The sequence below is a fragment of the Prionailurus viverrinus genome, chromosome B4 (assembly GCF_022837055.1).
Source record: "Prionailurus viverrinus isolate Anna chromosome B4, UM_Priviv_1.0, whole genome shotgun sequence".
NCBI classification, from domain to species: domain Eukaryota; kingdom Metazoa; phylum Chordata; class Mammalia; order Carnivora; family Felidae; genus Prionailurus; species Prionailurus viverrinus.
The window spans coordinates 77,894,411-77,921,683 of record NC_062567.1 but is presented as its reverse complement, the minus strand read 5'-3'; the positions used below and the strand labels follow the sequence as shown (position 1 = coordinate 77,921,683).

The 27,273-nt window shown below is 47.8% G+C and overlaps 1 protein-coding gene and 1 long non-coding RNA gene across 2 annotated transcripts; both read left to right on the top strand.

Moving 5' to 3' along the window:
• The first annotated feature begins 1,251 nt into the window (after positions 1-1,251).
• LACRT (lacritin) lies at positions 1,252-5,455 on the top strand. Its single transcript, XM_047864904.1, has 6 exons — positions 1,252-1,461; positions 1,879-1,937; positions 3,177-3,224; positions 4,365-4,469; positions 4,847-4,933; positions 5,369-5,455. The coding sequence occupies exons 2-6, from the start codon at positions 1,880-1,882 to the stop codon at positions 5,428-5,430; spliced, it is 360 nt and encodes a 119-aa protein (XP_047720860.1). The 5' UTR covers positions 1,252-1,461; position 1,879; the 3' UTR covers positions 5,431-5,455.
• A 15,621-nt stretch (positions 5,456-21,076) lies between these two features.
• On the top strand, positions 21,077-21,781 carry LOC125171323 (uncharacterized). Its single transcript, XR_007154261.1, has 2 exons — positions 21,077-21,298; positions 21,539-21,781. It is a non-coding gene; the product is annotated as an uncharacterized LOC125171323 (long non-coding RNA).
• Positions 21,782-27,273: the final 5,492 nt, after the last annotated feature.

Sequence of the window (27,273 nt, the reverse complement as noted above, 5' to 3'; positions counted from 1 at the left end):
ATCATGGTTTGCTCCTGTTGGTTTTTTTGATGTGCTCATGGAGACCGTTGGGATCTAGAGGCACAGCCTCTCCTACTATAACGTACACATGGACACACACACATGCACCCACATACACACACACATACCAGGGCACTGATGCAGTCAAAACTCTCTCCTGCTCCTCAAGATCTCCCCATCAAGTTAAAGCCACCACCATCTTCAAGGCTTCCAGGCCTGGACCCTTAGATGGGTAGTTAATGCTAAGTCTTGTCCCTGCATTAATTCAATGCACCCCTCTTCTTCACCTACTGGCCATCATTAAATGCCAGATAAATCTTAAGTATCAAATCACACAGGGAGTTAGTGGGTGAGCAGTTGTTTTAAACCCAGTTCCTACTCAACATGACTGGAGCAGATCAACCTCCTGAATGTCATTGTCATCTTACCTGCAGGTTAAGGATGGGTGAAACCTAGATTAAGGATAGCCCCAAAGGACCCACCCCTCATGCCTGTGATGTCCCACTCCATCAGTTTTCTCTTCCTTTATCTTATGAGGAGACTAATGCTCTGAACCCAAGCACCCAAGCACCCTCATGTTATAAACTTCCTGATACCCCCTCTCCACACCAATCTTCAGAACAGCCTTGAGGCAGAAAGCTGCAGCACCACCCAGGGCCTGGCAAAAGCCAACACCAAGCAAATGAGAGTCACAAACTTGTATACAGAACCCTATTCTCCACCCACCACCCCTTCAACCGTCTCCTGTGTCTCCTTCTCCCCATTCTATTTGGCATTCAGCACCAGCCTGAACCAAACCTACCCAGAAAGATGAGCCTTCTGCAAGTACAAGTATCCCACACATCTGCATAGAATTTTATTGTTGAAAAAATGCTTTGCCATGTATTATCTCACTTAATTTCCATCACAATTTTGTACAAAGCAGCTGTAATTCCCAGACGACAGATGAAAACCCTAAGGTCTTCAGTATATAGCAATGTACCATCCTGTGTATATGCCAAAGCCAGAACTCAAGATCCAGGCCTTTTAAATGCCAGCTCAAGGAAGGAAGAAATCCATAGTCAAACACAATTATCTGCTTCTCTGGGTTGTTCACACCATGGATCAGCTCCCCACTTGAAGGAAGAACCAAGTTCCAACTTCAGTGAAACACCATTGTCCTGTAATCAGAAGATCCTCTGAGAAACAGGGGCTCCCATCAGTTGGGCCTGATGATAGAGGTTGACAGGGGTCCATCTGAGGGTTAGGAGTTCCTCCTAGGGGTTAGATAATAACTTCAAGAGCAGGAGACAACTCCAGAGAAGTCATTCATGCCTCCAAACCCGTCCCCTCAAGAGGAGAAAGGAACCATGAACTTAGTCCCCAGATGTTCTGAGTGTGGCCTCCTGGGGAAGGAAGCTCACATAGTCTGGGGAAATCTTCAAGCCCCTGCACGGAGTCCTGTACAGATTGAGGCAAAAGGTAGACAACATGATCTTACAAACACCCAACCTCCTCCTGGGGGAGACGCCAGTCCTTTAATACCATCAACAGACACATTCTAGAATCTCCCCAAACAAAATTTGCTCTGCATCTGGTCCCTGAGATCCCAAGGATGTGAAGCCAGAGGGCAAGTAGGAAGGAGAAGGAAGGGGGGAGGAAGAGGATGGCTGGAAGTCAGTAGGGAAAGGATGCCAGCTACTAGCCAGCCCCAGATATCCCTTGTTGACTTAGCAAGTGACAGTCTGGGGAAGAAGGGGAGGAGGACACGGAAGTCACACCCCTCCAAACTTGATTCCCATTGGCCCTCGGTATCCTTAAAAGGGCCCAGGAGTATCTGCACTGGTATTCCTGGACCCTCTGAGGATTCTGTGGTTATACTTGCTTCTCACTCCACAGCATGAGATTCTCAGCTCTCCTCCTCCTGGCAGCTCTGGCTGGGGCCCTGGTCTGTGCCCGTGAGTATGGTCCTTCCCCTGTACCCCACCAGAGCTCTGACAGTCCAGGGAAGCCTTAACTCTGGTCTTCATTTTTCTCTTTCTCTCCCAGTGCTGTCCTGGCTCCTCCTATTCCTGCAAGTGACTCCTGCCCCCAGTTCTCTGCCCATAGGCTCTTTACCCGCATTGGTCAGGGAGCCAGGAACCCCCTGGCGCTGTCTGCTCTCCAGCCCATCCCTTCACACACCTTCCTTTATCCACTATGCTCCAGCCACCCTGGCCTTCTTATAGGCCTTCTGGGCCACCACATAGAGGTGCAGGTTGTCCCCTGCACAGGGGTGCCAGGCAGGGGATGGAGGGGGCTGAAATCTAGCCCATGGTCCATTTGCCAAGCAATGGGCACTGCCCATGGCCTTGTGTCTCTGGATGCCTCTTCCTGAGAAAAGCAAAAAAAAAAAAGAAAGAAAAGTGCTATTCGTGCCAGGACAACCCAGCTGCTCCTCGAACACTGGGGCCTTCCTTCTTGCTCTTCTTTCTGCCTGGAATTCTTTTCCTCTCCTTGTCACTTTCCTCCAGCCAGTCCAGAATATCACCTGGCCAATGCTTTCTCATCTGTCAAATCTCAGTTCAGATATCAATTCCTCAAAAAAGCCTTCCATGAACATGTAGGAAAAATTAGACCCTGCTTGCTGTTATCACACCACTCCGCACTTACCCCCCTAGCACCATCACACGGTGACTCAATAATTATGTCATGGAATGTAAGCTGGGTCAGGGCAGGGTCTTTCCACCTTCTTCAGCACTGAACCCCCTCCACTTAGCAGAGCACTTTGCATAAACATTGTGTTGAAAGAACAGAGACAAGGAGGGCTGGAGTCCAATCCCAGAAATCACTCATGCATGGCCCCATGGCCCCTGCACTGTCCCCCTCAGCCACAGAGGAGCCTGAGCGCTTCCAACCACAGCCAATTCCCTGGCGCGAATCTCACGGCACCCTCATAGGCCAGAGGCAATCTGGAGGAAGGCAGTTTTCAGAGCATATTACACTTCTCCCGGGAGAACCTGCTTCAAACAACTGTAGGAGGGGTTAAACACCAGACAGAGTGCTTGGTGGGTCTACTGATGAGGCAGAAGGGCACATTTCACCAATAGGGAAACGTGTCTCCCTGTGTCCATGAACTCACAGATACAGAATGGGAGGTAGGATGGCTCAGATGGGTCAGGTTCAGTCCTTACTGTCACCTCTTTCTTCCACTGCAGAAGATGCCTCCTCTGATCCCACCGAGGCTACTCCGGGGACTGTGGCCAGTGAGTCCTTCTGTCCCTCCTGTCCCTATGCTCAAGGGGAGGGTCTAACAGCCAGGGATGTGGGTGGAGGCTGGAAGAGGAATGGGGGGTGGGGGTGGGTCCTGCTTTTGGTGGTAACAAGAGGAGCACGGATTGGGGTGCAACAAGGCTAAGGATGAAATGGGACAACCCAGGCACGCAAGATCAGTAGGAAGAATGGGGAAAGGGTTTGTTATGGATAAAAGGGAGAAAAAGATGAGGTTGAGTGATAAGGGAAATGATACCCATGCGGTATTAATACTTTCACCTACACACACTTCCTGTAACTCCCAACTCCTTAGCAAGTTGCCCGATATCCAGCTTCAGACACCATTTGCATCCTGTTTTTCCATGCTTCTCCTTCATGTAAAACCCACATCAACTAAATTGAACCTGTTTGCATTCTCCATTCCTATCCTATACACACCTTCCCCAGAACTCTGGCTGACTGACTGACTTCCTGCCCCCAAGGAAGCCCCTTTGGAATATCCTCCCTGCCAAAATCCTGCTTTCAAGACCCAGCGTCGCTCTGACTAGCTCCTTGATTCTCCCCATATCCTAGCCCAAATACCTCCCCAACCCTGCCCATTAGAAGCATGCAACCCTGCCCTCCAACCCCGCCATCCAAGAGGCACTGTCTTAGTCCATCCGGGCGGTACAGCAGATCACCACAGACTGGATGGCTTAAACAACAAACATTTATTTCCCACAATTCTGGAGGCTGGAAATCCAAGATCAAGGGGCCAGCATGATCAGGTTCTAGTAAGGACCCTCTTCCAGATTACAGACTGCTGAGTTTTCACCACATCCTCACATGGCAGAAAGAGCCCTGGGGTCTCTTTTATAAAGACATTAATCCCATTCATAAGAGCTCCACCCTCATGACCCAATTACATCATAGGCCCCACCTCCTAAGACCATCATACTGAGGGGTAGGATTTCAATATATGAATTTGGAGGGGGACATAAACGTTCAGTCCCTCACAGGCACTTGTGTGTAGAAATCATATCATCTCCGTAGCCTGGCCCCCAGCACATACTAGGTATCCTGGGCTCTGCCACTCGTTCCAAAGCTAAAAACCATTTGACTTTGCTAAAATCAACAAATTGGCGTGTTTGCAGCTGAACCTGAAGTGACTACATCTCCAGCGGAAACCGTTTCACCCCAAGAGACACCCCAGGAGCCAAACAGCGCCACCACAAGTAAAGAAGGACTAAACCCACTGAGTAAGTCTCTGTCTCTACGCCAGATGACAACCCAGAGGAATCTCTGGTGGCAGGCCTCCATGACACTTCCTCCCACAGAGACGAGTCCAGGGAGAAGCAGACATACTCACTCCCCTGACCGTAAAGTCGCAAGCAGGGGCTCACACTGTACCCACTCACACAGCTTCCACGATAGATTTTGCTGCCTGCACCCTCCATGGTTTCTTTCCTGGCCCATCCACCTTCCTAAGAGAAGAAGCTGGGCCCCTCAGCAAAACTTCTTCACTTGAGGGATTTGTGTAGGAACAATGTCTGGTGAGGGGCAGGAGGGGGAAGGGGGAGTTTTCTCGAAATGATGGGACTTTTCTGCTAATGTGATTCTTCTGCTCCAAAATTAGAATTCCTGATGAGCAAAGGTAGCTTGGTGGCAGAACAAAGCTTTCAAGAAGCAAGAAAAAAACTGCGTGAAGGAAAACTTTATGAACGTGAGTATATCCCAAGGCAGAGCCTTGTGGGAACAGGAATACTCACCACTCATCGTCCCGGGGCAGGAGGTGGGTCAGGACCCCCTCGCCCAGAGACCTGGAACTGCCACAGCCCCTCCCCACTGAACCTTCCCTCCTGTTGTCTTCAAACGTCCCCAATTTCTCACACACACTCAAACCACAGGGTTGCCTGATGCCCGATTGCCCCTGGGTCTCAGCGCCAGCCTTCCCACTGCGGAGCCTGCCCAGATGGGGAAGGAGCAGGCTGGTCCCTGAGGCTCTGGCGAATCCGCCTTCCATCCCTCTGACTCCCACGCTAAGCTGTCCAGGGCCTGGGTGAGGTTGCAAAGCAGAAGAGGGAGTTGAGGAGGATGGACAGGGCAGAGCTGGGGCCTGGGACCTGTGAGCCTCATTCTCACCTCTGCTTTCTTCTAGGTGGACTTGAATTAGCAGAAAAACTGAAGAAACTCACTCCCAGTTCCTTTGCTCTAAGTTGAGTCTAAGAATTTGAAAAGAACGGGGCCCCTGGACTCAAAGCCTTAAACATGCTTGCAGCCCAGAACGATTAAACTGAAGCATCCAACATGCTGTGTGCCTGTGCTCTGTGGGGCGGGCCCGGGAGGAGGTGGGGAGCAAAGCCATCTGCTGGAACGCCAAGAGACCCTGGGTGTCCTGACCCAGGCCCTTGGGCCTGTCAAGCCTTCCTTGAGGACACAACCCCTAACAAACCCTTTCATTTGCACTGAGCCACCAGCCACACGTGCTGGGCCTCCTTCTAGTGCAAATGCCTCTCCAGTTCTGGTCTAATCGCTCACATAGAGTGCCTCATGACATTTGAGCATTTCCAAAAATTAAATCAACCTCCAAAGAACCAGGATTTGTCATCCTGAAAATCGTCAAAGCCCGAGTCACTCTATTAAAGCCATTTTCTGGTGCCCTTATTAAAAATGCATCCCTCCTGCCTTCCATTCACCCTTTCTACACTGGGCCCAAGTGAAGGGCAATGGCTAATTAGACCAGATCAGTAAAATAATGAGCCGCTGCAGTGAGAGCTGACACTTGACTAAAAGGCCTATTAACCCACTGCAACAATCCATGTGATTAGCGTACCCCGTTTCCCTCCACCACAGCCTGGGATCGCGCTTCACACTCTGCACACAGGTGAGCAGGGGAAGAATATTCATGACTGGGGAGGAAGACAAGACAACGCTCTCCTGCCAACCCTCTTTCCAAGCCTGGTGTGTGGCAGGTGTGCTTTCTAACACTCCCAGAGTCCTTGATTCTAGATGGTCCTTCCTCCACCCCACCTAACACCCACCCCCTCTATCCTGGGAGTGAGAGCATTCGACCTAGACCCTGTTTTATTTATTTTTTATGTATTTATTTATTTTGAGAGGGGGGCAGGGGCAGAGAGAGAGGGAGGGAGAGAGCGAATCCCAGGAAGGCTCCACACTGTCAGCACAGAGTCCTATGTGGGGCTTGAACTCACAAACCATGAGATCATGACCTGAGCCGAACTCAGATGCTTAACCGACTGAGCCACCCAGGCACCCCGACATAGACCCTGTTTTAAATGGGGTGAGGAAACTCATCTCCTTCCTCCCTCCTCCCACCATGACGACACATTCTCCATTTCTGAGAGCACTGCCTACGAAGCACAGAGAGACCTCCAGTAGCAGGCCCCCCCTGAGCGCCAGTTACAATCAACCCTGGGTAAATAGGGCACTTCACACTCAAGTAGACTGCCACCCTTTTATGTGTTCAGTTGTGTCCCCCAAAAAGATCTGTGGAAGTTTTAACCCCTGGTCCCTCCGAAGGTGACCTTATTTGGAAATTGAATCATTGCGGATATAAATTAGCGAAGGTCATACTGGACTATGGTGGGCCCATAATCCGATATGACTACTGCCCTTGTAAGAAGAGAGAAAGTTGGACATAGAGTCACCTATGATGTGAAGACACATCAAGGGTAGATGACCATGCGACATGGAGTCAGGGACTGCAGTGATGCATTGGTAAGACGAGGAACGCCGAGAATTGCCGGCAAACACCAGAAGCTAGAAGAGGCAAGAAAGGATTCTCCGCTACCAGTTTCAGAGAGAGTATGGCCCTACAATAAATTTGTCGTTCAAAGTCATCCATTTGACTTTATTATGGAAGCCCTAGGAAAGTAATACACACCCCCACCCCCATCCCCAAACGCGTCTTCTCTTCACGCTCCTGACTTTCATGTTATCACCAGAACTTCATACCCTTTGTCCTCTGTCACCCATTTCCCCCACTTCCCAGCTCCTGGCAACCACCAATCTACTCTGTCTCTACAAATTCAGGTTTTCCTAGATCCTACATAAGTGAGTGAATACACAATGCACCCTTCTCTGTTTGACTTATTTCAATTAGCCTAATGCCCTCAAGTTCTAGCCACACTGATATAAATGGCAGGATTTCCTTCTTTGTGGTGGCTGAATACTGTTGCATTATATTGATACGTATCTCCTAGAGTTTCACTGTAAACATCTTTTACCACCTTGTTAAATGTATTACTATTTTTATTCTTTTTGATGCTATTATAAATGGAGCTGTTTTCTTAATTTCTCTTTCCGATAGTTTGTTCTAAAAAAAAATGTTTTTAGAGGCACCTGGGTGGCTCAGTCAGTTAAACGTCCGACTTTGGCTTAGGTCATGATCTTGCGGTCCGTGAGTTTGAGCCCCGCGTTGGGCTTTGTGCTGACAGCTCAGAGCCTGGAGCCTGCTTTGGATTCTGTGTCTCCTTCTCTTTCTCTGCCCCTCCCACACCTGTGCTTTCTCTCTCTCTCTCTCTCAAAAATAAATAAACATTAAAAAAATTTTTTTAATTGCCACTTCCCGCATATATTCCCTGCTTTATTTTTGTCCTTAGCACTTCTTTTTTTTTTCAGCTATTTTGAGATATATTTAATACACAAAAAATGGCATGTAGTCAGTGTATACATTTTAGTGAGTTTGGACATAGGCATATACCCATGATACCATTCCCACAATCAAGGTAATAAACATATCTATCACCTCCAAAAGATTTCTTGTGCCTATGTGTGCACACGTGTTAAGAACACTTGGCATCTCAGCATGAGATTAACCCTCTTAAGTTTTTAAGCCATGACACTGTATTGTTAACTATAGGCACCATGTTGCAACGCAGATCTCTAGAACTTATTCACTTTGTAGCATTTCTCACTATCTAATATACTATATAAGTTACTTGTCTGTTTTCTTTGTTTTCTTCACTAGAATGTAAGCACCATGAGGGCAAGGGTTTCTATTCTTTTCACTGAGGTATCCCCAGTGCCTGAAACAGTTTCCGGAACATAGCAGGCACTCGATAAACATTAGCTGAAAGTTAAAATCACCACTTCCACCCTCCTCTCCATTTTCATCCTGTGAAATTAATGTCTCCATACTGTGGTTTTGTGCTGGTCTCAGCCTATCAATAACCAATGTGGTGGCCTTCGTGGTTTTTCTTATGATTGCAAGATGCCCTTCGGCAGTAACCATTGTGAAACTTCGGGGGGAAGAAAAGGTCATTACTTATAAGCCCCGTAAATGACATAGCGCACCTGGCACCACACAGGAAGGTCGTGGGCAGAAACAGAGAGCACACAGGCCTGGGCTTCCGCTTTTACTGGGGTCAAGGGTTTCATAGGCTCACTCTTTATTGATGAATTTAAAACATAAAAGCAGGAATTTAAAGTTAAGGCACCTGGGTGGCTCAGTCAGTTGGGTGTCTGATTTCAGCTCAGGTCATGATCTCACAGTTTGCGGGTTCAAGCCCCGTATCAGGCTCTGTGCTGACAGCTCAGAGCCCGGAGCCTGTTTCGGATTCTGTGCCTCCCTCTCTCTCTGCCCCTCCCCTGCTCATGCTCTGTCTCTCTCTCTCAAAAATGAATAAACGTTAAAAAAATTTTTTTTTAAGAGCTAAAAGAGGAAAAACAAGCAGCCCAAAGGGTTAGTTATCGAAACCAACCAAGACCTCTAAACCAGAGGAGCTCGAGCGAAAGAAGGCAGCCTGGCTTTTTATCCAGTCATGTGGCTGACTTCATCTAGTCTTTATCTAGTCATAGCCCTCTTGGAAGTGGATGCTGTGCCAATCAAAGCTTAGGTCGGGCGCTTGCATTATGAGAAAGAGAAAACCATCAGCGGGGTTACACTACACCTCTCTATTCTCAGAACGTGTTTTCGGCATGCCGTGCTTCTTCTCCACCAGGCAGGTGGCTGGTGGAAGTGAGTCCGCGCGACATCTCAGGATCGCTAATGCTCAGTAGGTAACAGATGCTTAACAAGTGGTCTGTGTATTTTTATTTTTTTTTATTTTTGAGAGAGAGAGACAGAGAGTGGAGGGGTGGGGGCAGAGAGAGAAGGAGCCAGAATCTGAAGGAGGCTCCAGGCTCTGAGCTGCCAGCGCAGAGCCTGACACGGGGCTTGAACTCATAGACTGCAGATCATGACCTGAGCCGAAGTCAAGCCCTGAACCAACTGAGCCACCCAGGCACCCCAACGAGTGGTCTGCGTACTGAAAGGAGATTCATGTAGCACCATCCACTGAGGCCCATACCTACACACAACATTTGTCCCATTTTCCCCCCTGATAATACCCACCCAGTCTCCTGGGCTATTTGCCTTCCAGCACCCTGACGCGCCCCAGGTCCTCTAGCCTCAAAGGAGAAAAACTTCAGCCACCGCACATCCAAACACAGGTGCCTTTGGAGGCACCGCAATGGTGACAAAGCCTGATGAAGGGGAAGAGCTTCCCCAGATACCGTTTCGGAGGAACCCCCAGCCGGGATGAAATCTCCTTCCACACCAGAGGCAATGGCAACCCTGGAGGACCCAGGCAGGCCACAGAAAAAAGGAGCAGACAGCTCCCCCTGGTGGTACGGGTCTGTCCAGTCCAACACTTACTCTGGTTGGGAGGTGGGGGCGGGCCGTGTGGTATCTACCAGCAAACCCCTCAAGGTACGCGCTAACACATGGAAGTCTAACCGCAGCTCTTTACCTCCCTCCCGCCCCCCCCCCCCGCAAATTTCCGGAACTGACCAAAAAATAATAATTGCTTAATTAAAATTGGCTTCTTTCTGGCTTGTTTTCCTGCTTTCTGGGATTATGGATGTTTAATGTTCAGATATAGATTATATTCTAAGTAAATTACATAAAAATTAAGGGGAAAAAACAATAACATAATTCCAATATAAAGAGGAGGAGTAAAGACAAATCTACCAACTTCTTATCTCTGAAACCAGTTGAACTGATCGCAACAGAAACAATTCGCACAGATAGATATGTAAATTCCATTTGGGGTGAAAATAGAAAGCACTTACAACCCCAAATAACACTTTCTATGAAGAACTCCCGCCAAGTCCCCTGAAACTGGAACCAAATGGAGGGAGGATGCTGACTCAGCGTCCCATTATGACACTCATGGGCAGAGCTGACGACACACTTCTCCAAGGGACACGATATGCTCAGAGGAATAAAACCAAGAACACCTCGTCTGTAACCAGATCTGCCACACGTACACTTCCTGCTCCTGAAAAAGAGAACACCTAGAAAAGAAAAACATAATTGAAGACAGTGTTCCTTAAAAATAGAAGAAAATCGAAATCTGGCTGGGCGGGGCGAGGGGCGGCGGGGGGGGGGGGGTTGTATGGGGAAACCACGAACCGCTGTTGAGTATAGAGTTTCAGTTTTGCAAGACGACGGAGTTCTGGAGGTTGGTTGCACAACTCCCTCAATATACTTGACACCAGTGAACGATTCAAAAAGACTAATGCTGAGAACTGGCCCAATAAAGTTCATTATCTTCAAAGATGAAGGATATTTGGGCATTCAGGCAAAACGACCAACACATTTGCTGAGGGGGAGAAAAATATATTCAGGTCGCCTCCAGACTACACCACCAAAAGACAGTGAAGAAATCCCTACAAAGTCCTCTGGAAGAAGAAAAATGAGGCCCAAACACTTTGTACTAAATCAAACTATTTTACGAGACTAAAGGCAACAGACACGTATTTCCAGGATGCCAAATTCAGGGCATTTCATTCCTGTGAACCCTTTTCAAAAACACTATTAGACATAAACTCCAACCAGCCTCCAGAAAATGAGGTAAAAGGATTGGGTGTGAGTGCTAAATCCATTTCAGTGCAAGAGAAAAAGCTCAGGGGCGCCTGGGTGGCTCAGTCGGTTAAGCGGCCAACTTCGGCTCAGGTCATGATCTCGCGGTTCGTGAGTTCGAGCCCCGCGTCGGGCTCTGTGCTGACAGCTCAGAGCCTGGAGCCTGCTTCAGATTCTGTGTCTCCCTCTCTCTGACCCTCCCCCATTCATGCTCTGTCTCTCTCTGTCTCAAAAATAAATAAACGTTAAAAAAATTTTTTTTTAATAAAAAAAATAAAAGAAAAAAGCTCAAGTCGCTGCAGGAATTATGGTTACAGAGCAGAGTAAGTGTTATAAACTATGAGAACATAACCAAAGATCAGCATGGGGACGGCTGGGATGGAACAGCAAGCAGGAGTTAATATAAATCAGGTGACATGCGCAACTTTTATAGTTAGAGTATCGAAAACTATTTTTAACCTGCAAAAGCAAGTAACTAAAGTATAAAAGAAATCGGGGCACCTGGGTGGCTCAGCCAGTTGAGCATCCGACTTGGGCTCAGGTCATGATCTCACCGTTCGTGGGTTCGAGCCCCACGTCGGGTTCTGGAGCCTGGAGCCTGTTTTAGATTCTGTGTCTCCCTCTCTCTCTGCCCCTCCCTCGCGCGCACCGTCTCTCTCTGTCTCAAACATAAATCAACATTAAAAAAAAATTGTAAGCATAAAGGAAATCACTAGAAAAAGTAACACTAGTCCTATTATCCATGAAAATCAGACGGTAAAGAGGAGAGCAGGAAGTAGAAGTACACTGTTTTCATCACTGCTGGTGGAGGGAATCAATCTAAGTGATACAGAATTGAGTACATCATTTGAAGTTATGGTTATAAAGATAATCACTAAGACTATAAACAAACTGAATCTTTTATATTATCAGAAGAAATACACATAAAAGAGAAAAAATAAATAGGTCATGTAGCCAAATATAAATGATAAAAAATTGTAAAGTGGAAGGACAGCATGAAAAAGATGAAACAAGTATCAAACACGTGTCATTTATATGAATAAATAAAAATAGCACAAATTCATGCATTAAAAGCAAGAGCTTCTCAGATGGGATCGCAAAGCAAAATGAAACTATAAACGGTGAATTAAAGGATATATCAATAAGAAAGTAGCCGCTTCATTTTGTCGTCTTCTCAACTGCATTCAAACACGCATCTTATGCTTGCATTCCTGACTTTCTCCCTGAATAATCCTATACAAAAGCCAGTAGGCAGAACCCAGCAAGATAGGTGTCTGCAGGGGCGGGAAGGATGAGGGGTGGTACATCGCTGGAAAGCTGGAGCAGGGTGTTGGAAGTGGAGCCATGAGGAGGGTTATCTGCCCAGGGAAAGCAGGGACAAGGGGAAAGGTGGTGGCCTCTCGTGGGGTATCAGAGCCCAAGCAGGTGGGGGAGGTGGGGGGGGGTCTATGTGTTGCAGGGTGAGCAGGCCTGAATTCTACGGTGCCAGACTGAAACTGGGCATAACAATGAGAACTCATGGTTTTCAGTATATGTAAATAGATGCAGAAATACATCTAGATGTAAATGTGCATGTGTTATTTATTTGTACAAATACACATACATACACACACATGTGTATATGTACATGCATTCATATATTCCCTAGTTTTGACTATGGAAGGGCCTGGAAGTGGCGACATCTCAAGAACAACGATCACACCGAGAGCCCGAATCTTTGTTTCTAAATACCATTAAGAGAGCGGAGTTCCTTGGAGAAATGGCTGCTACCAGGCAGGGCTGGCGCAGAGAAAATACACGATGAGTCTGGAATGCCTTGCTGTGCCAGAAAGGAAAAACTGCTCAAAGAATGATGGAGACATGACAAGAGAATACACAAGCTAACCAAAAGGCTAGCTTACTCCCACTATGGCCAACTTGTTTCAGACTAACCATGGTCAATGGAGAAGAAAAGTATTATAAAAGATTATAATAATAATGAAAAACAATGGTAGTAACAAAATTATAATTCATTGACAAAATAGGAAGTTATGAGCCCATATTGATATAAATAAATGAATAAATAAATGGGGAAGTGAGAAAGATTTCCCTTACAGCAGAATGACAGCTAATGAATGTAGAGGGAATGATTGAACTAGAAAATCACTATTTGGCAACCATCGCAGGAATAAGTAATTCAGCCTAAGTAATTCAGCCAGAAAGCATCAATGAGTGCTAAAACTAATTGGTAAAAGTTTGATGAGGAACAGGATATTTACATAGCCTCAAATTACTTTGCAACAAAATATATATATATATATTAATTACAAAGAAGGAAAAGAATAACTTCACACTGGAGAAAACTGGCAGATGTCTGGTTAATCAGTGATCGATCGATCAAAGTTAACATCACAAAAATGGGACAAATCAAAATTACGAACCACCTGATAGAATATAATATAAAGAATATAGTATGGCTTGCTGATATTCTTGCCAAAAATGCAGAACCTGCCTCTAATAATGCGGAAACATCAGATGAACCCGAACTGGGGGACATGCTCCACCATTGGCCCCTCATCTGTGGAAGAGGAAAAGCCATGAAAATCAAGGAAAGACTGAGGAACTGTGTCAACAGCATTCTATGCGTAATCTTGGATTGCGTCCTTTTGTCATAAAGGACATTATCGAGACAACTGGCCACATTTAAATGGGGCCTGTGAATTAGATGGTAATAAGGCGTCAATGGCGTATCGGATATTATGTGTGTAGTTTGAGGGGTGGTTGGTAGGGCTTTCAGAGGAGAGGGGAAAAGCATGCCCAGGGCCCCACGGGTGGGTGAGTGGGTGCTCAGGAGGCACCCTAGTAAACTGCAGCTTTCAGGGTAGCCTCTCCATCAGCTCTCACAGACCCCCAGTGCAGCACGCCAGGCCTTCTAGGGGGCACAGAGCAGCCAGTGCACGTGGGCAACATTCTCAAGGCCCCATCTCCAAGATGGAGAGTGTTTTCCACAGACTGCCCAGGCAGAGTCAAGTTTGGCCCAGACCTTCCGGCAGAGAAACTGGGTATGGCTGGAGTGAACTTGCAAGCAATGGACCCTGAAGAAGGGAACAACGGACTCAGGAAGAGCTGCTGGAGCCCGACTGAGAAGCAAGACAGAAGCTGCTCCCCCTCCCTGGATGCTCCAGAGTCCCCTGGAAGTGGGATCTTTCTGCACTTAACTGTTGACTCCCTCCTGAACCCTTTCCTGTTTCACCTCCCTCTGGCTCTGTTACCCTCTGAGCAACCCTGTCAATGGCCTTATTTTCCTCTCTGTTCTAGTAACAGACCCCCACTGCTCCCCGGGGATGAGAGGCAGTCTGGGAAGTGATTTGAGGCAGAAACATTGATTTCCCAGGATAGTCAATGGGTCTGGAAGAAACAGCACAGAATATGTAAAATGGATCCCCCCTGGAAAAGCAAGCGTTTATGGTTGCCACACCGTGGAGTCAACACTCGCGATGCTTCGTGGGGGCGGTGAGCCATGGTGAGAAGAGCATGGAAATCAGAGCCAAACAGATCTGGATTCAAATCCCAGTCATGTCAGGTGACATCTATATCCCCTTGCTAAATTTGCTTCACCTTTCTGAGCCTCAGTTTTCCAATCTGCCATCAATACCACCCTATGGATCAGTGTGAGAATTAAAATCATCGTGCGTCTGGCTCCAGATCAGACTCTCACAGAATGTTAGTCTCCTCCTCCTTCTCTCCAACCTCCAACATTCCAGCCAGCAACCACCATAGTAATCTCTCTCTCTCTCTCTCTCTCACACACACACACTCAAAACAATAGACTTTCTGCCTCCCAAAATCCTTACCAGAAAAAAAGAGTTTGAGCTTTTGTTTAAAAGCCACCCTATTGGGGCTCCTGGGTGGCGCAGTCGGTTAAGCGTCCGGCTTCAGCCAGGTCACGATCTCGCGGCCCGTGAGTTCGAGCCCCGCGTCGGGCTCTGGGCTGATGGCTCAGAGCCTGGAGCCTGTTTCCGATTCTGTGTCTCCCTCTCTCTCTGCCCCTCGCCCGCTCATGCTCTGTATCTCTCTGTCTCAAAAATAAATAAAAAAAAATAAAAATAAAAAAAAAAAGCCACCCTATTGCTGAAGGGAGTGTATTCCTCAACACCCCTGCATTAGAATTTCTCTGGACACTGGTTTTATTTATTTATTTATTTATTTTAATTTTTTTTTTCAACGTTTATTTATTTTTTGGGACAGAGAGAGACAGAGCATGAACGGGCGAGGGGCAGAGAGAGAGGGAGACACAGAATCGGAAACAGGCTCCAGGCTCTGAGCTGTCAGCCCAGAGCCCGACGCGGGGCTCGAACTCACGGACCGCGAGATCGTGACCTGGCTGAAGTCGGACGCTTAACCAACTGCGCCACCCAGGCGCCCCTATTTATTTTTTTAAAAAATTTTTTCAAATGTTTATTTAAAAAAAAATTTTTTTTTGGATGTTTATTTTTGAGAGAGACAAAGACAGAATGCGAGTGGGTTGGGGCAGAGAGAGAGGGAGGCACAGAATCTGAAGCAGGCTGCAGGCTCCCAGCTGTCAGCACAGAGCCTGACATGGGGCTCAAACTCATATGCTGTGAAATCATGACCTGAGCGGAAGTCGGGACTCTCAACCGACTGAGCCACCCAGGTGCCCCCATCAAATGTTTATTTATTTTTGAGAGAAAGAAAGAGAGAGCACGTGCATACGAGCGGGGGAGGGGCAGAGAGAGAGAGGGAGACCGAGGATCCGAAGCAGGATCTGCGCTGACAGCAGAGAGCCCGACGCTGGGCTCGAACTCACAGAACTGTGAGATCATGACCTGAGCCGAAGTCGGACACTTAACCGGCTGAACCATCCAGGAGGCCCTGGGCACTGGTTTCAAAATGCAAATTCCCCGCACTACATCCCAGACCTGCTAAATGGAGAGGAAGGGAGCGGGTGAGTTTTCCTTCTCTCTGTCTCACATTCAAAATTCACTGAGAGGGATCTCATTGACCTGGGTTGGAACCATCCAGTGTGGAGGGTCAGAAATGGACAAGTCTTGGGGTACCTCCGGGGGCTCTGTGCTGACAGCTCAGAGCCTGGAGCCTGCTTTGGATTCTGTGTCTCCCCCTCTGCCCCTCCCCTGCTTGCTCTCTCTCTCTCTCTCTCTCCCTCCCTCAAAAATAAATAAATCATTAAAATTTTTTTAATAAAATTAATTTAATTTTAAAAAAAGAAATGGACAGATCTCTTACGCAGGCCTCCTCAGAAGCCACTGGTCTTCCTTCTGCCCAGCCGGTTGGTGACTACCTCTAGATAAGACCCTGACTTCCTCACCAAACAGGAGTGGCCAGAGTAACAGGATCATCTGACCAAAGTCTGGAACCTGTGTGCAGAGAACCATTGTGACCTCTTTTCTCAGAACGAAGCTACACGCACGGCACACAGTCAGCTCTCCCATCCATCCGAGAGCAGGACTCTTAACAGACTTAACAGGACTTAACAGAGAGCTGGGCTCTTGGAGGGACAGATGGTCGAGGCTGGAGGCTGGTGGGGAGCCCTGGGGTAGGATCGCCATGTTTACCAAATAAAATATAGAACACCCAGTTAAGTAAGCAAAGTTTTACTATAAGTATGTGCCATGCAATATTTTTTAGGCTAAAACAAGTATTCCCTGCTTATCTGAAAATCATACGTAACTGCATGGCTTGCATTTTATCTGGCAATCCCACCTGGGAGAGCAGGGACCAGGTCTGTTTTGCTCAGTGTTGAACCTCCAGTGCCCATTTCATGTCTGGCATATGGCAGATGCTCAATATATTCTTTTGAAATACTTAATTGTTGAAAAAGGCCTCTCAGAGGTCCCTCTCTCCCCGCTAAAAGGAAACATATCCCCCAGGGGTCAGCTTTGAACTCGCAAATTGACTCATTCAAATCATTAGACTAGAGCACTTAGCTAGTGTTAAGATCTGTGCTAACCAAATTGGAACACAGAGATAAATAAACTGTGGCTCTTGTCCTCAAAATGGCAATTAACCAGCAGGAGCAATAGATCTGAACTGAGAATTCCGAGAGAATATGATAGATGCTAGACAGTAAAACCAGAAGGTCAGGGCCAGGTGATTTTGCTCACCATTTTATCTCCAAGCACCTACAACCTGGCAGGCACTCAGTAAATAGTGGCGGAGTGGAAACGTGAAAAGACGGAGACAGGAACAGTGCATCGCAGGACAGCAGAGGGGAGGTGACTGAGGGAGGCGCAATGGTGAGAAGACTGGGGTCACTCCAGAGAGGGAATGACACCTGGTGTGGATTGTGATGTCGGAACACAGCAGACAGATGGAAAGGAAAGAGCATTTCTGAGGGAGGAACAGCATGAACACATACAACATTTGATCGAGCAGGAAGTAGCACCTGGGGGCCAGTGATGAGGTCAGAAACGTGGAAAGCCCTGATCACATGGTCAAGGAGACTGGGCTTTATCTTAGGGGTAATGGATGGTCCTTAAAGACTTTTGAGTAGAGCCTTGGCCTGCACATCAGGCATTAGCATTAGCATAGAGGGTGGACAGCAGTGGAGACAGACTGGAGGCCGGAAGCCAGTGAGAAACCACTGAAATAGCCTAGTCTGCAAACGATGGAGGCCTAAACTTGTGGATTACTGGGGGTATTGGAAAAATAAGCCTGCAGGACGGAAACCGTACCCTTGAGTACTCGCTGTGAATGCCTCCATCTGTCCCCACCCTGTTCCTACGTGCCGCAGGCGATGGGAGGGGAGGCTGCCGCAGAAAGGGGCAATTGTGGAGGAAGGGGAGATGGAGGCAGCACAAGACAAACTTCCTTCACTTCGAAGACTTGCCCAAGGAGACAGCAGGGCTAGAGGGATTGGAGGCTGACCCCCAGCCCCCAGGCTCTTCCCTCCCGCTGCTGCCAGGGGGGATGCGGGGGGGGGGGGGGGGGGGGGGAAGAAGGCTTCACCTCGCACCTTGGCCCACAGAGTCCACAGTTCTCTTGGGGCCTGCAGGTGGGACCTTACCCTCAGGGCGTAAGCCACGCCCCCAGCAAGCCACGCCCCCTGCTGAAGACCCGAGGTGCCGTCTCAGGGTACAGCCGACCCCCTTCTTCCTGGAGATGATCCCAAAACATGTCCCAGAGAGATTATGAAAAATTCCAACCTAGGGGCGCCTGGGTGGCGCAGTCAGTTAAGCGTCCGACTTCAGCCAGGTCACGATCTCGCGGTCCGGGAGTTCGAGCCCCGCGTCGGGCTCTGGGCTGATGATGGCTCAGAGCCTGGAGCCTGTTTCCGATTCTGTGTCTCCCTCTCTCTCTGCCCCTCCCCCGTTCATGCTCTGTCTCTCTCTGTCCCAAAAATAAATAAACGTTGAAAAAAAAAAAAATTTAAAAAAAAAAAATTCCAACCTAGTATTTACCCAAAGAATGCAAAAATACCAATTCAATGGGATACATGCACCCCGATGTTTATAGCAGCATTATCTACAATAACCAAATTGTGGAATATATATATGTGTATATATATATACACACATATATATATAATATATATATATAATATATATGTGTGTATATATAATATATAATATATAATATATATTATATTATAGGGGGGAAAAGAGAGGTGGGGGAGAGGCCAACCAAGAAACAAACTCTTAACAATAGAGAACAAACTGATGGTTACCAGAGATGTGTGGGGGAGGGGGGGGGGGATGAGTGAAATAGGTGATGGGGATTAAGGAGGGCCCTTGTGATGAGCACAGGATGAGGTACGGAAGTGTTGACTCACTACACTGTACACCTGAAACTAATATGATGTTGTCCGTTAACTAACCGGAACTTAAATAAAAACTTTTCAAAAATTCCAACCTGAGGGAGGCACAGAAGATCAATGAGTTCAGCCCTAGGCCCAGAGCCAGGCCCAAGTCCTGGGTACGTCCCCCACCGCCTCTCATGTGGCTCTTTGGGCATCTCACTGCTTCATCTCGCCCACCTCTGGAGCCACCAGACCTTACCTGTAGCAGGCATAGAGTTTGGAGTTAGACTCACATGGGTTCAAACCCACCCAGATGTGTGACCTCACTTTTGTGAATATCGCTTTTCCTGCTTGATGAGTAACACATACCTCACAACCATGATGAATTAAGTAAAATATCCCATATGAACAAACTCTGCACAGTACCTGGCATATAATCAGAATTCCTATAACGGCCGTGCTCCTTCATTCCTGAACTGACAGAGTTTTATCTGCAGCCTACCTGCCTTCATTCATTCACCCTCCTAATATGTTCTGGGTGCCTACTATGTACCAGCTCCTTCTAGGTTCTGGGAAAACAGTGGCAAGCAAAACATAGTTCCACCACCCATCACGGAAGTTCTGTCCTCCTGGGGCAGAGAGATATTAACTGATCACACAAATAAAAATAAAATTACACCAATAATGAGTACCATGAAGGAGAGAAACTCACACCCACTTAGTTATTCCAAGGACTTCCGGAGGTGGAGCCTGGGGCTGACACACCTTTGGCATGGCCCACGCCAGGGAAATGCTGGGGGCCTTACTTTCCTGTTAACTGGTTTCCCAGAAGCTCCATTTCCCAAAAACAAATGTATTCAGAAAAGGGAACTTGGGAGAGGAAACCTGGAATGCCCCCAGATCCAATCCGGAACCAGGTTCCCCAGAGCCCTTTCCCACCCCAAGATAAACAAAGCCTCTGCCGGACTACTGCCTCTGCAACACTAAACAGCCTCCCCAGGGAAGATGGATCTGGCTACAGGTTCACCATGAAATTCTTTACCATCCTGCTGCTGGCCACCTGAGCCTCCACCTCTCTCGCCATCCTTAATGGTGAGTCTGGCTTCTGCCACACTCCTCTTTGTTCCCCAGAGGTCACTGAGCTGTCCCCTGGAGAGTCGTCAGCACTAGGAAGACCCCTCCTTAATCCTTGTAATGCACCGTGTGGAGAACGCATAACCAAAAGTGCACACCCGGGATGGCTGAGGTGTGGAGGCAGGGGACTAGGACTCATGATACCAGGAATCCTGCACCCTAGAAATCCTGGCGCTGGGGCCAGAGGAGCCAACTGGACCCAAATCAAGGTGGACTATGGGTTAACAGAGATTCACATAAGATTCCAGCCTCTGAGGGTGCTGGACACGCCAAAGCCACTGACCTCCTCTGGGCCCTCCTGCCTCCCTCTGTAACAATGAGAGCAAGACATATACACACATTCATTTAACGACTATTTATTGAGCACCTACTCTGTGCCAGACACACAGCTCTAGGCACTTGAGATACACTAACAAAACACAGAGACCTCAGTCATCGTTTATTGGACCATCTGTCACTACCACCAACTCCCTCTAAAGGATGCCAACATGAGACTTACGGGCATTTATGGGTTGAGCCTGCAAGTGGATCTCATCTTCTGGCTCTGAAAAATAAGGGGTTAGAGTTTCCGGAGGTCTTAAGACATTTGACATGTGAGATGCTTGTATGTACCCACTCCCCACCCAGCATTTCCACCTTCCTTATCCTGTTCTCTGTCTTAGCACTTCTTTTTTTTTTTTAATTTTTTAATGTTTATTCATTATTGAGAGATAGAGAGAAACTGAGCATGAGCAGGGGAGGGGCAGAGAGAGGGGGAGACACAGAATCTGAAGCAGGCTCCAGGCTCTGAGCTGTCAGCACAGAGCCCGACGCGGGGCTCGAACTCACCGACTGTGAGATCATGACCTGAGCCGAAGTCGGACGTCCAACCGACTGAGCCACCCAGGCGCCCCTGTCTTAGCACTTCTAACACACTTATATAATTTGTTTAATATGCCAATTATCTGTTTCTTTCTCCTAGAATGATCTCAATTCTGGTCTACACTGACTGGGCAATGGCTCAACCCTGACACTCTCTGCATGTTAAGGGATATGGCAGAGAGCTGGCTGGCTGTTGCTTACCATGAGCTCTTTCTCTGCCCCTCATTCCATCTCCTTGGTCCCAGCTGCTCAGCTGATATCTGAAAAGGACCATGTCTCCATTGAAAACCTTTCTGAGGAATCTCTCATCTCCAGAGAAGAGCTGGTTTTTGAAGAGGATGATATGACCAAATCTACCAGGAGACCAAAGCGTCAAAGGCCCGAGCTGCTTCACCCCATCCCCCAGGAGGACAGTATCAGAAATGCTGCCTCTCAGCCAGAAGAGACTACAGAACTCACTCCCAGGGCTGGTAGGAGCCAGGACCAAGGGGAAGAACCCGGGAGGGAGGCATTAAACAGAAAAACGCGGTGGCAGGACACTACCTTGGGGGAGAAAGTTGGGGGTGGAAAGAGAAAGGAAGCTGAAGGGGAACAAGAATTAAAGGTAAATGCGATTTGGAGGATCCGCTGATTGTGCCAGCACTGAGGAGTGTGGGGGAGGCGTGAGGGGACTAACCTTACTTTGCCATTTCTCTCCCAATGTTCCCCAGCAACCACCTCAGAGGGAAAACTGGCCAAGCTCGGCCATAAAATCGGGAAGAATCTGGACAAAACTGTAAAAGAAACCATGAGCTATCTGAAAAACCTACTCCCTCATGCCTATGAAGTCATAAGGCCCTAATGATAATAAGGCCCAGTCCCGGCCAAAGCTGGTGTCTACAGCACCAAAACCCTCCTTGCCCCGACCACCATCTCTCAGCTCCCCACGTCCCTTATTAAAGCGTTGCATCCCAGTCTGGCTCTGTGGTGGCTTTGTCGGGCCAGGAGGGAAGGCGGAGGCCCCCACTCCACTAGGATTCTTCCTGAGTTACCCCATCGCTCTAATTTTAAACCTCCCCTCCTCAGCTTACAACCTGTTCAAGTCTCCACGTCCCAAAATATCCTCTGTGAGGTCTTGACTCCCCTCAAGCTGCCCCTCCTCTTCATCCACACTGCCTCCCTGCTCCCTCACCCCCTGCACCCCTCACCCCCTGCAATCTGCATTTTCACACCCTCCAACAACTGCTCCCCCCAACATCACTGACAGCAACAAGCCCGGTGGCTATTTCTGGTCCCTACTCCTCTCTTCATGGTCTCTGCAGAACTGGACACGATTACCCCTTCTAGAAAGTTTCCCCGCACTGACCTCCCAATGTGCTGCTCTCTACTGGTTCTCCAAGCCCCCCATTTCCTTCCTGGCACATTTTCTGACCATGCACTCTGCTCCCAGGGTCCCATCCTGTGCCCTCTCATCTTCTCTCCACCTTCCTTCCTCTACATCCCCATTTGCCAAGACTTCAGCTTCACCTCAGGGTGGATGGGGTCTACCCATTTACCCACCACCACACATCCACCCAGTGTCTACTATATGTCACACTCATCTACCTAATATGTGCCAAATTACCCCCCCCCCCACACACACACACACAACCCTGGGCAGTTTTCACTATAAAGGCATATGGGACCAAATGGGGAAAGAAGAGACTGGGAAAATAAAAATCTCTCTCGGTCTTACAAACGGAAGGAAGATTGCCCATTCAAAGGGAGATAGGATGGCAGGAAGGAAACTATGAGATAATAGAAAATATATGTATTGGTCTCTGTTCCCCCATACCTGGCACAAAGCTTCAAAATCCTTGTAATTTCCTAAGTGATAAGCACATTAGAATCATCCCTGTTCTAGTATCTGGACTTTGACGCATCCCAGCGATGGGGATCCTAAGACTCTTGTAAGTTCCTAAGTGATAAGAGTGACAGGAGCATCTTTTGTTCTAATGAGGTGACTCCGGTGCGCTCTTGGAGCCTCCTGGATGGAGGCTGGCCGCCAGAAGGACCAAGCCATCATTAGAAGCTTGGAATTTTCAGCCCCACCCCTACTTCACTGGAGAGGGGAGAGGGCTGGAAACAGAGTCAATGATTGATCATGCCCCATGTGATAAAGTCCCCATAAAATCCCACTACAGTGAGGTTCTAAGAGCATCCAGGTTGGTGAACACATCCACACACCAGGAAGGTGACATCACCCAGTTCCACTGGGATAGAAACACCTGCCCTCAGGACCCTCCTGGACCTTGCCCTGGGTATTTCGTTGTCTGCCTGTTCAATTGTATCCTGTATCATATCTTTTAATAAACTGATAAACTGGTAAACAAAGCATTTCCCTGAGCCAAAGCAAGTTAATTGAACTCAAGGGAAGGGTCATGGGAAGCTCTGATTTATATGATTTATAGCCAATCAGTCAGAAGAACAGGTGACAACCTAGACTTGCAATTGGCATCTGAAGGAGGACAGTCTTGTGGGACTGAGCCCTTTCCCTGTGGGAGCTGATGCAACCTCCAGGTACTGTCAGAGCTGAGTTGGATTGTAGGACACCCAGTTGACCAGAGTTGCTTGATGGGAGAAAACTCACACGCACTAGGAACCAGAAGTGTCAGAAGTGAAGTGTTCTGTGTGTGAATAAGGAAAGACAGATGGATGACTGAGTTTTTCCAATGCAGGAGCCACCTCTGATGTCTATTATCCTACCCCCAGGACATTAAAAAAAAAAAAATGCACTTGGAAGATCAACAGGGTGATCCACCCACAGCAACGCAGGCCAGGTGCTGCCCTGGCCCAGAAAAAACTGGAAGTGTGTTCACAGCTGGGGGCAGATAAAATAATCTCCATCCTTCCTTCTTTCGATTTTTCCTGGTACAGAAAGTTTCCACCTGCCCACTGCCCTTAGTTACCCACCCTCCCCTCCAATACAAAGACACACTCACAACTCCACCAAAAACATCACCCAACCTAGATGGAAAGTTCTATTATGGGTCTTTCTCATAAATTCTTGCCAGGCATAAATTCTTGAGATGAGGCATAAATTCTTGCCAAAATGACAGAGGAAGGTGGAGAGAGATTCTGGAGTTTAGGGAAGAATTGGAGGGGAAGTTCCTTGAGAAGATTAGGTTAGGAAAATTGAAGTGCCTTGGAGATTAAAAGCCCCAGACTCATTGTTCTGACCCTCCAGTTGAGACCAATAAAAAAATGACATGAGGGTCATTACATAATGGTGAAAGCATCCAGCTTCCTAGCAGCTGGACAGATGTTCTATAAACCCAAAACTCAGGGCTCTCGGTTAAAACTGGATAGGAGACCCCAGGCCAAAGGAGCCTTCGGCTTTGACCCCATCTCCCCATTCCCACCCCACCCTACCCCACCTCACCCCCATTTCACAGACTAAACAAGAGATAGGGCAGGATGAGCTACCTGGGGTTCTCACCCATAGGATCATCTACTTTTCCCCCAAAGGAGAGTAAGCAACACACGGGAAAACAGGCTGGGAAGTATTCCCTCCAACCTGCTCCTCTTGTGGGGAGGGTGCTTCTAAGAGGGAACACCCTCAACATGGAGTAACCTTCTCTTCTCTCCACCCTTTTGGCTTAACAGGTGGACCTAGGATCTGCAACTAATCACAGGTATGGCTGGAAAGACAGGAAGGGAAGGGGAGGGGGGAGGAGAAGACAAGCCATGCATCAGAGCAGTCTCCCACATCACAGATATTTGGCCATTCCTGACCTACAAAGTGGCCATATCAGGGGCACCTGGGTGGCTCATTCGGTTAATGATTCGGTGGATCACACGGTTCGTGGGTTCGAGCCCCGTGTCGGGCTCTGCGCTGACAGTTCAGAGCCTGAAGCCTGCTTCAGACAGCTCAGAGCCTGGATTCTATGTCTCGCTCTCTCTCTGCCTCTCCCCCACTCACGCTCTGTCTACCCTTTCTCTCAAAAATAAATAAACATTAAAAAATTTAAAAACAAAACAAAACAAAAACCAAAGTGGCCATATCATATGGCCCACTGATTTCTGTAGCCCCTGCTATGTGAAAGAAGGAAATAAGAAATAGATTTCCAAACAGGAAATGGGGAAATAAGTTTCTGAGTGCTTTACATATATTTGCTCACTTAATACTTGCAAACAAACAAACAAAAAATGAAGTAACAAGTTCTCAACACTATTCTTTGTATATCCTCCTGGAATCATTGGGGTAGCCAATTAACTACTGCCCCCCAAGTCCTCTCAATTGGGTCCAGAGGGGAATAAAATTAACTCCAAGACAACAGAAACTCAGTTTCCTCTCTCCAGTTGGCTGTGTCATTGTTCAGTACAGCTCACCTGCAGGTTACAAAATAAACACTACCTGGCACCATAAAATATCAAATACCTCAATTCTAGCAACCAAGAAGTACTCTAAATTTGAACCTAACCCCCCCTCCTAATTTCAAAAGTAACACAAAACAAAATCTCAGTATACTTTTCTTTTACATTAGAATGCAAGAAAATGAAACATCCAAAATTCTTCCCTTTACCATGTCCTGTTCTGCTCGTTCTTACCCAGGAGGCATCACTCTGAAGGAACCTAGCTTCGTCCATTTGCCTGGACATCCCCAGTCCTCAAGAATATCCATCCGTTGGTCACAAGGTCAGTTCTCCATTTCCCCCACACGGCTGCCAGGGCTCTGGCAGGGCCTCCCCACCTGACAACACCCTGTGACCTCTTGGGATGGGCTGGAGAGGGTTCTCTGTGTGGGCTCCAGCTGTTTGGGAGAAGGTCAGGATCTGAAGGGAGGGGTAGGTGCACACACTCTCCCTGCAACTTCAGCTTCCCAAAGTGTGGGGAAGGGTGAGGAACATGATCTGTCCTCTCCCTGGCCTGGGGAGAGCCCCGTCTCCAGACCCCCAAGGTGTGACAGCAGGACGGACTGTGGTGAGGCCTCAAGCCTGGTGAGGATGAACAGGGTGGAGAGCCCGAGCCTGGGGAGTGTCCCCCCAGAGTCAGGGGCAAGACTGTTAACGCCCGGAGGCAGGAGACTGGCTACATCCTGGTCTTCCCCCCTGAAATGTAAACAGCTCCTCCCGGCATCTCCAAAGTTAACTTAATCTATCCCCAAGCAGCTCACTGGTCCCTCTTATTCAAAGTCAGAGTAACTGGGACGCAGAATAATACTATGGCACCAGCTTTACTCCAATGAAACTTAGAAGCACGAGCATATTCTCAGGCCTCAGAGCAATCATGTGCCCAGAATCTAACACAACAGCCTTGTGGGTTTTTTTTTTGGGGGGGGGGGGGGCCGTGGGGAGAACCCTTAATGAGAATTCAAGATACAGGAGGCCAGCCCTTAGCCACAGCGGCCTCCCGCATCCCATGGAGAGGTGAATTTGGACATTCAGTTTACCACTAGAGGGTGGGGAGCATGCTACTATCTCTTCTCTTAAAGTCGGGCGTTTAAGACATTTCTGTCATCTTGTGATATTTAAAAATTTGGAATAATGCTCCCAGTAGTCCTAATTTAACTCAGATGTGGCTAGATCTATATTTCTTTCCTGCATGAATTCCCCTTGGTGTGTATTTCATCTTCTCACTGCTCGGGGAGCAGGGAGGTCGTGACCACAAATTGCTGGGCCTGCCCCTCAGGGCATGGGCAATACCTCCGCCACCCCTCATTCCTAAATAACTGTGTCCCTTTGAAACTAACCTAACAATAGTCGCTGTGCTCGCCGCTAAACGGGTCCTTTCCTCGCCGACACTATGCAAACCCTTCTACGTTGGTTTCTCGCCCCATCCAGGCTCCCTCTAGCGGCCTCGGTCGGCTTTGCATCCTTATTAAATCGGCCCCATTCATCCTCCGGATCCAGAAATGAATATTTCTTTCTGTTTTTCTTTTTGAAATTTTTATTTAAATCCCAGTGACTTTACACACAATGTAATATTAGTTTCACGTGTACAATATAGTGACTCAACACTTCCATACACACCCGGTGTTCATCACAAGTGCCCTCCTTAATCCCCAGCATCTAATTAATCCATCCTCCCACCCCTCTCCCGTCTGGTAACCATCGGTTTGTTCTCTATAGTTAAGAGTCTGTTTCTTGGTTTGCCTCTCTTTTTTTACTTTATTTTTATTTTTTAATTTACATCCAAGTTAGTTAGCATATAGCGCAATAACGATTTTAGGAGTAGAATCCAGTGATTCATCCCCTATATATAACACCCAGTGCCCATCCCAACAAGTGTCTTTCTTAATGCCCCTTACCCATTTAGCCAGCCCCCCACCTACAACCCCTCCAGCAACCCTCAGTTTGTTCTCTATATTTAAGAGTCTTTTATGTTTTGTCCCCCTCCCTGTTTTTATATTATTTTTGCTTCCCTTCCCTTCTGTTCATCTGTTTTGTATCTTAAATTCCACATATGAGTGAAGTCATATTTTTG